Source organism: Chrysochloris asiatica, unplaced genomic scaffold (genome assembly GCF_000296735.1).
Source record: "Chrysochloris asiatica unplaced genomic scaffold, ChrAsi1.0 scaffold00100, whole genome shotgun sequence".
Taxonomy (NCBI): domain Eukaryota; kingdom Metazoa; phylum Chordata; class Mammalia; order Afrosoricida; family Chrysochloridae; genus Chrysochloris; species Chrysochloris asiatica.
In genome coordinates, this window is record NW_006408618.1 from 10,933,137 (window position 1) to 10,943,007 (window position 9,871).

Here is a 9,871-nt window from a genome sequence, read left to right on the forward strand (position 1 = left end):
CAAGGTACTGTTGTTGTCGTTAAGTGCCATGAGTCATTTCTGACTCCAGTGACCCTGTATTAGGGTTTCTAGGCATGGCTTTTCTTGTCCTTAAGTTTTAGGACATTTTCTTGAATTACTTTTTCTGTCATTTCCATTTTATTTCTGTTTGGTTCTCTGAACATTTCTTTTGTATACCTCTCCTCTTTTTAATTGATGGGTGCTATAGCTTTTCTTGGAGTCCTAGTGTGGCTCTCTGGGTTAATGCAAAGTCATTTGAACTGCAAGGTCGGCGGTTCAAGCTCACCAGCTGTTCCTTGGAAGCCTTATATAGGGTTGCTGTAGGTCAGAACCAACTAACAGCACTTAAACAATAGCTTTTCTCAGAGTTCTGATATAGCGCTGTTGAATAAGCACTGGACTGTTAACCACAAGATTGATGTTTCAGACTCACCAGCCACTCTCAGAAACCCTATGCAGGGTCGCTATGAATTGGAACTGATTCAGCAACAGTTAAAATCTTTTATTTATCTGAGAATAAGAATAATTTTTTTTCTTTTCCTTTTTACAATTTTCTTTTGTTCCCTGCCCTAACTTAGTTTCCTTGAATCCTTTCTACCCCAGTGTTCATTCTCTTCCTCTCTGATGGTGGTTGTAGTAGTACAGAAAGATTCTTAGCCTATTTTGGACATAGTTGGAGCCCTTCCCTTTAGAATCAAGGAAGTAAGTTCTCTTCAAATATATTTATCAAAATATTTTGGAAGCTCTGTAACATAGGTATATATGTGTTTCTACATAGTAATAAGATGCAGAGGTAAATGTGTTAATTTCCATACTTTCAAAGTAGTGATGAGTGTAAGTAATAATTTGAGGTATTTGCACCAACTGTAATGTGTGGTGTGAAAGATGTATTGTTTTTCTTTCTAGTGACAGTCATATGTGTTGCTAATACCACTATAATCTGTAATCTACATTTATAATTTGAAAGGAATGTCTTATTTCAGTTCAGAGGTTAGCATTCCCCCCACCCCACCCCACCCCCACACACGCATTTATGTTGTTGGGATCTTTAAGTTATATCAACAGACCTTTCAGAAATCTGTGAGGTCAAAGTTGAAAAGCTGGTTGCAAGCTATTAGTGGTTGAATGGGGCTTGATCAACAGTGGGCTTAACTGTCATGGGATGCTCAGCCTTCATTATCTGTAGATATCTCCTTTTGGGATTCAGACCTCTTCAGAGAAGAATCTGTCAGTCTCTTGCCTATGGAAGTATAAGCCTTGCTTTCTTATGTTTTCATAGCCAAGTGCAGGGAACTGCACAGGAAGGGGATGGAAACTCTTACTACTTAGTATGTAGCCTCAAACAATATATCTAAATGCTTGTTATCTTTATTTTCCCATGTTGTATATGATTTATTGACTCTATTATAAAAGACAATTTTTCTTTATTATATACGCTACTAAAATTTGCTTTTGTGCTTCAGCTGAATTATTATATATGAGAAGATCTCAAAAAGCTCTTGGAAAAATGGAGCTAAAAGATAGTGGAATTTTGAAGCCCTTTGTCTTTGTATTAGATTTATTCCTGTTGAATGAAAGTAGTTCTGAACAAGGACAAATACCATTTGTAATGCTTTGAAATGCTTACTATAACAAGAAAACTGAACTATTTCTTAAATTTATATTTAATCCTCACCTTAATATTTCAGGAACTTTCCAGTTGTGGATGGAATAAAAAAGAAAAATATAGTTCTGCACCAAATGCTGTTGCCTTCACAAGAAGATTTAATCATGTGAGTTATTTATAAAATTTTGTCATTTCTATTCTGATAATTGATTTCTCAAGATGTAGTTTTTCCTTAGTTAAGTTTATACATTAATTCTGGAATATTTCCAGCTATTATCTTCAAATACTGTCTCTCTACTTGACCTTTATTTTCCCCTTGGACTTCATTTGTTGGAATTTGACATTTTCTCCTACTTGTCTCTTGACCTTTCATTTTTCCATATCTTTGTGCTTCATTTAAGTGAAGAGCTACATTTTAGGTCACCAGTTCTCTTCAAATGTTGTCTTACTTGTTTTAAATCCCTGTGCTTTTACACTACTGTCATTTTCTTGTCTCATTTTATAAAAGTTCTCAAGTCATTTTCAACTTTTTTCTTTATTTCAGTTTCTGTTTTATGATACGAAGTCCTTGAGGGTACTACTCATCTCAGTGACTTTTGCTAATCCTTACAATAATTTGTTTTCGTATGTTTTTTGGATTGTGATCTCATCTCTATGTTAGCTTTATCTGTGAGAATTTGCTGCTGCATAGATGAAGGGGGGAATCCTTTCTGAGAATCTTTTTGTTTGCTTTTACCAGGTATCCAGGGCTATAGCAGAGCTGTATGTGTGACAAAGTGCAAAATGGCACCAGCCATTCCTCCTATGGCACTCTCTACTCAACTGGGCTCAGTAATTCAATGCAAGGGCCAAAAAAAACTCAGACACCATACTCACAGTTAGGGAGTGTTTAGGAAGTTAGCAAGTTATAATTCAGGGTCAGGAATGCTCTTTGCATATAACCAGTCTGTCCTTTGCTCCTCTGCCCCAGCAATGTTACAGAGCTCTTTAAGGGCTGCTGACAAATAAGCTCAATTTTACTTGCTCCATGTGCAGGGACGTCCATCGTTCTATTGTGCTCTGGCTCTTGGTTCTACTACTGATGCTCCTCTGTCACTCCTCGACTGTCACAGCTTCCTGTTCCTGGGTCAAGGAGGTTCAGTGCAGAGGGATCTCGGCATCCAAAGGATGTGCTCCACTCCTGGTCCTTCTTTAATAGTAGTTAGAATCCCCTCTCCTGCTTCTGACATGGCTCATTTAAACCCATGATAAAGTTCCACCTTCTCTTACTCAAATCCATCAGGAAAAATTTGTTTGATGGGAGTTTACAAATTATGATTGCTGCTGCTATGTACCATCGAGTTGGTTCTGACACATAACAACCCTGTATAGCATTTCCAAGGTTGTAAATCTTTACAGGAGCAGAAAGCCTTGTCTTTCTCTGGTGAACCAACTAGTGAAATCAAACCACTGGCCCTGAAGTTACAGTCCAAGGCATAACCCACTACAATACCAGGGCTCCTTACAAATTATGACTAGGTGGTGGTGGTTATGTGCCATGGAGTCGATTCTAACTCATAGCGACAGGGTTTCTGAGGCTGTAAATCTTTACGGGAGCAGAAAGCCTCATCTTTATCCCACGGAACAGCTGGTAGTTTCAAACTGCTGACCTTGCAGTTCACAGCCTGATTTGTAACCACTACGCTACCAGAGCTCCTTACTATGACTAGAAGAGATATTAAATAATTTATTTCACCGCAGAAAGGTTTTGCTTGGGGAATACATATTTCTCTGTAGTTAAAATTTAAACTTCTAATCCAGGAGTCCTGGTGGTGTGTGATTGTTGTAGGATAAGCACTGGACCGCTAGCCACAAAGTCAGCGGTTCAGACCCACCTGCCACTCCTTGGAAACCCTATATAGGGCTTGTTTTGGAGTCCTGGTGTAGTGCTGTGGGCTAATGTGCTGGACTGCAAAGTTGTTCGAAACACAGGGTTGGTGGTTCAAGCTCACCAGCCACTCGTTGGAAACCCTGTACAGAGTCGCTATTGGTTGGAACTGACTCAAGGGCACTTAACAGCAACAACAACAACATAAGTCAGAACCAACTCGACAGCGCGTAACAGCAGCCCAGTTGAGGACAGACCTTTGGTTAGGAATTTTAAGTGAAGACTAATTTTTTTTTTTTTTTTTTTGTCTGTAAGTACCCAGAGCCTTAGCTAATAAAAAGACTTACCTGTTTCCTCCCTCTGTCAATTGTGAAATTTTCAAAGTCCACTTATTTTATGGAGAATGTTGCCCTTTGAGAGAATCCCTTAGATAGGAAACCTGGAGGGTGCGAGGCCTTGTTTCTTTGAATGAGTGCAAGAGGGCTTCAAAAAATTCATGGTAAAAAATCTATTACCTTTTACTTCCATTTTTTCAATGAATTTTTTGAAGCCTCCTTGTATATATTCAAGCTCATGTGTCACTGAGACGGGTAGCAATAATACCAGCTCTTATAACTACTGCTCCACTTTTAATACCTTCTTTGTTTTGGACTTTTAAGGCAGTTTCCTATTTTCCTTTTATAACAGCCATGTCCTTTTTTTTTCTTTTTTTAAGTTTATTGTATCTCACTTAGCTTTTCTGGAGATTTATAGCAAATACATTTTCTGGTTATGAGGTTCACAACATTCCTTAAAATAGAAGTAGGTTAAAGTTTTAAAAATAAGTTTAAACCCATTGCTAAGAGCATAGGGCAAATGTGCCTTACACTGAATTGCATGTTTGAATGTTATATAAGAATTTTTTCTGAGATGATCAGAATTGATTATCACAGGAAAAGAATATCATCTGGCAGTAAATATAGTAGATAAAAGTCTCACCCAATACAGTTTCACCATTTCCACTTGCTTTTGCTCCTTCACTTGTCCTTTTAAATAGTTGTGTTTTGTATTTTGTAATTAGACTAGCACTCCAAACACTTACCAGACGTGGAATACTCTTCTATCTCTTAAAACAGAATGCTTTTTTTCTGATTACTGAAATAATGATAGATATATTCAAATTGAAAAAAATGGCTAGAAAATTGCTCCTGTATCAATAAAATTATTTTGCAAACATTTTTAACGACTGTACAATCTCCTGTCACTTGACTATATCAGAATTTTAATAATTTGTGTGTGCTGGATATTTCTGTGACAACCATCTTTTAGATTTAACACATTTTGGCTGTATATGTAAGGATTTCATATAATCATTTTGTAATTATAGCTAACTATGTATGAATAAATATTTTCTAGAATTTACTATTTTATGAAGTAGTTGATACATTTCCAAGAATCTATGCTAAATATTTATTTGAATGATATGAAAAATTTCTGATGTTGTACCATTTTTAACATGCAAAAATGGCTAGTTCTTATGGTTAACCTAATATATGTTAGAGACAATTACGTTAAACAACTATGAATTTACCTTCTCACCTAAGAAATAGACTAGTACCAAAACTTGAAATGTCTTTCTAAGAGGTATCTATTACCTGGAATTTTTTATGTGTTTTCTTTTTTTCATTCTATTTTTCAATATAGTTGGTCTCTTCTTCTTAATTTCTATAATAACTTTATAGATTTATCAGAAATATTTGTATAATTCTGCTTATTTTTCATTTTCATAAAATACAACATCAGCCTACATGCACATTTGTAAGATACATACGTTTTGACAAGTTGTTTACAAATGAAAATTGTAAGCAAGTTCTGAACTATTTTTCAAAGTGAAGAAATGTGAGACAGTGATATTTAAAGCCAACTTTTACATTAAGGTTTCTGCTTGCAATCAGATTTGTATACATTTGAGGTTGTTTATAGTTCTTTGTGAGTCCTGATGTGGCACTGTAGGATAAGCACTGAACTGCAAGGTTGGTTTGAATCACAAGGTTGATGATTCAAACTCACCAGTCACTCTCAGAAACCCTATGCAGAGTTGCTATGAGTCGGAAGCGACTCAGTGACTTTTTACAACAGCAACAATAGTACTTTGATTTTATTTTCATAGTATATGAATAAAATATGCCACGTACAGGCTACTTTGCAATGTGTGGTAAGTAAGCTTTTTATAGCAGAGTAGAACTTGCTAGTACAATTACTGATCTAGTTGGTTTTCTAATAAGTGATTTTTAATGTTTTCAAAATAAAAGAGTGTCATCGAATTAGAAAGCATTACACAATTTCTAAAATGCAGTCTCATTTTAGAATGGTAACTTAAATATATTTTTTTCTCTCTCTCTTTATTTCGTTTTATTTCTACTAAGAAACCATATGGAATTCTTCATACTTTGGATTCTGCTCAATGTAAATAAGTGACAACATGAGATGACAGGAAATCATGCTTATGAGGAATATCTTTTAAAATGTCTGATTTTAGAGCTCACATAATTCTATCAAAATGTCTCAAAGTACTTGTAGAGACAAGTATTCATGTTGTATCAATCTGGTTGTATTGCATTCTGTTTTCCCTCTCAAAATTTGTACTAACTTTCACAAGTTAAAAATCATGGTGATAATTTTGTGTTTCCTGGTGTGGTACTGTAGAATTAAACTACCAGAAGGTCTTCAGTTCAAACCCACCAGCCACTTTTTCGAAACCCTATACAGGGTCGCTATGCATTGGAACTGACTCACATGTACTTAACAACAATAGCAACATACTGTATCTGTAAGGAGACTTGTGGCACTGTAGGATATGCACTGGATTGCTACTGGGTTGTTCAAATCCACAACCTACTCTACATGAAAAAGATTCAGTTTTCTGCCCTGGTGTGGTGCTGTGGGTTAATATGCTAGATTGCAAGGCATGTTTGAACTGCAAGGTCACTGGTTCAAGGTTACCAGCTGCTCCTCGGTCACTATGTGTTGGAACCAACTCAGTGGCACTTGCAGCAAAGATTTGTAGCCTTGGAAATCCTGTTCAGGGTTGTTAAAAGTTGGAATGGACTCGATGGCAGTGTGTTTGGTTTTAGGTATACTATATCTGAATACCATATTTGTGTATCTATTACTGTATATATATTAAGGCTATGCAGCATTTGAAGATTGGTTATACCTTTGGGGTGAGCCCTGGGTTTCATCATTAATCTGGGTTTCATCTTATTTAGTGAATAAAGAATCTCGCTTGAACTTTAAAATTTTTATTTGCAGGTAAGCTTTTGGGTTGTTAGAGAGATTCTTCATGCTCAAACATTAAAAATCAGAGCAGAAGTTTTGAGCCACTATATTAAAACTGCTAAGGTAAGAAAAAGTTGTGTTTATACTTTGAGATCAACCAGTCAATGATGTATTAAAGTGAATATTTGCTTGTGATACTCTATTTGCTGTTTATTGACCCTGAGAAATAAAGCCTATTTATATAAGTCAGGTGCCTATTTTCTCTCCCCTTTTTCTGTCATTGCCTCTCTTCTTTTATGTCCTTCCTACCTCTTAACTTATTTCACAAGAAAACAGAAAGTGAAATGTGACACTAATAAGATATTGGGCTTTATTCTTCAAATGATAAAGAAAACCATATGGGATTAGGTAGAATTCATGGTCAGTCATTTGCTTTAAAAGTAGGTTACTCTGCCAACCACGTAGAAAAGGATTCTATTTTAGGTTTAAAAAGAGTTGTATCAGTACATGTATTACCAGATACATTAATTGACCTTTTAATGCTTGGCATAGAAAATAAATACAGCAAGAGAAATAGAGGAAGGATTTCAAGGACAGCCAGAGTTTGAGAGGGGAATGGAACAGGACATGTCACGAGAGGATTGTTGTTGTTAGGTGTTATTGAGGAGGTACTGACTCATAGTTAGTTACCCTATGTGCAACAGAATGAAACACAGCCTGGTCTGGGGCCAACCTCACAATTGTTGCCACGTTTGAGCCCATTGATGGTATCACTTTGCCAATCCATCTTGCTGGGGGTCTTCCTCTTTTTCTCTGATCCTCCACCTTACCAAGCAAAATATCCTTCTCCAGCGACTGGTCCCTCCTGACAGTATGTCCAAAGTATGAGAGACGAAGTGTGGCCATCCTGGCCTCCAAGGAGCACTCTGGCTGCACTTCTTCCAATACACATCTGTTGGTTCTTTTGGTAGCCCATGGCACTTTCAGTATTCTCCTCCAACACCATAACTTAAATGGTCTTCCTTATTCTATTGACTGTCCAGCTTTTACATGCATGCATATGAGGTTATTGAAAATACCATGGCTTGGGTCAGGCACACCTTAGTCCTCAAGCTGACATCTTTGCTCTTATACACTTTAAAAAGGTCTTGTGCAAGAGGATACAAGGTTTTATTCAAACTTGTAACAAGTCTAAATTTATGTTAATGTCATTAAGAAATGTGGTAGTTCGTCATTACTCTTAAAATAAATACTCATTTGTGAATTAAGTGAAACAAAGTAAAATGCTATTGACAGTTTTTATGTCAAAGTGTTTGCAGTTTCCTTGAGCACATAGGAGCAGTTATTTTTAACAAGTTATATGACACTAGGTGGCAGAGCTAGCCTTTGTAAACATTTGAGAGGATTGCACAGTGCCAGTGTTCTGTTTTATTGTACATAGAGTCACTATGAGTTAGAACTGACTCCATAGCACCTAACAACAGCAACAGTCTATAGAAAACTCTCATTATTTTGCCCATCAAACCTACCATTATTCTTTCCATCAAATAATCATTTAATTCCAGTTCAGACACGGACTTTTGAGTTATTTTTGACAGCTCTTGTCTTCATCCCAAGCATTAAAGTTTATTGTTTTCTTGATCACTGTCTCTTAAATCCCACTTTCCTGATGCTCAGCCTCTCATATTCAGGTCTTTCTCTTCTTCTGTTGTTTTTATTTTATTGTTAAACAAATAATAATGTTGTTTCATATGTGTTTTGCACTTTGTTTAAATGAAATAAGTCCATTATTACATTTATTCTATTATATTATAACTTGATTTTTAAATTCAGTGGTTGCTGAATTTGTATGTATGGTAGGGTATAGCACTGTTACATTCTGTTGTTTGCGTATGTTGTTGTTGTTGTTGTTAGGGGCCATCGAGTTGGTACTGACTCGTAGCGACCTTATGCACAGCAGAACAAAACACTGCCTGATCCTGGGCCAACCTCGCTACTGCTGCCACGCTTGAGTCCATCGATGCTGTCACTTGGCCAGTCCATCTCGTTGGGGGTCCTCTCTTTTCCTCTGACCCTCAACCCTACCAAACATGATATCCTTCTTCAGGGACTAGTCCCTCCTGACAATATGTCTGAAGTATGAGAGACGAAGTTTGGCCATCTTGGCCTCCAAGGAGCTCTCTGGCTGCAATTCTTTCTAAACAGATCTATTGGTTCTTTTGGCAACCCATGGCACTTTGAATACTCTCCTCCAACACCACAATTCAAAGGCATCAATTATGCTACTATCTTCCATATTCACTGTCCAGCTTTCGCATGCGTATGAGGTTATTGAAAATACCATGGCTTGGGTCAGGTGCACCTTAGTCCTTAAGCTGACATCTTTACTCTTCAACACTTTAAAAAGGTCTTGTGCGGCAGATTTGCCTAATGCAATACATCATTTGATTTCTTGACTGCTGCTTTCGTGAGTGTTGATAGTTGATCCAAGAAGAACGAAGTCCTTGACAACTTCAGTCTTTTCTCCATTGATAAGAGTGTTGTTTATTGGTCCAGTGGTGAGGATTTTTGTTTTATTCACATTGACATGCAATCCATCTTACTGAAGGCAGTACTCTTTGATCTTCATCAGTAAATATTTTAAGTCCTCTTCACTTTCAGTGAGCAAGGATGTATCACCTTGATATTGCACAATTTATATTCTGTAGTTTGAGCAGCTTTCCAATTTTTGTTATAAACACTGCCACTGTCAGCATTCTCATATGAATCTCCTGGTGCTCCTGTGAGAATTGAAGCCCTTGATACCTAGAGAGTTTATATTAGGAGCAGAGCTTTTGCATTAGAGTGATATGTGCATCTCTCTGATTCCCAAACTGCTGGCAGTACTAAGTCATACTGCCTCTAGCAATGATGTTATGTATTTATCTCTACTTGATTTGATATTGGCGGAGGCTTTCGTTACCAAGCCTGGTTGGTGTAAAATGTATCGTATTTTACCTTTAGTTGCCTTTCAGTGAATCTAATGACAATTAACATCTTTTTTCTATCTTTTCTCTTCTGAAATGCCTGTTTAACCAAGTTCTTGGGACAATTTTCTGATGTGTTGTTGGCTTTATATTGATTTGTTTGTGTGTGTGTGT

General features: G+C 36.8%; 1 protein-coding gene across 1 annotated transcript in view; it reads left to right on the forward strand.

Moving 5' to 3' along the window:
* Positions 1-9,871, forward strand: part of RALGPS2 (Ral GEF with PH domain and SH3 binding motif 2) — a 134,557-nt gene that overhangs the window by 20,234 nt on the left and 104,452 nt on the right. The window contains exons 5-6 of the mRNA XM_006867104.1: positions 1,689-1,772; positions 6,765-6,854. Coding sequence (XP_006867166.1) covers positions 1,689-1,772; positions 6,765-6,854 — 174 coding nt within the window. The remainder of the gene's footprint in view (positions 1-1,688; positions 1,773-6,764; positions 6,855-9,871) is intronic.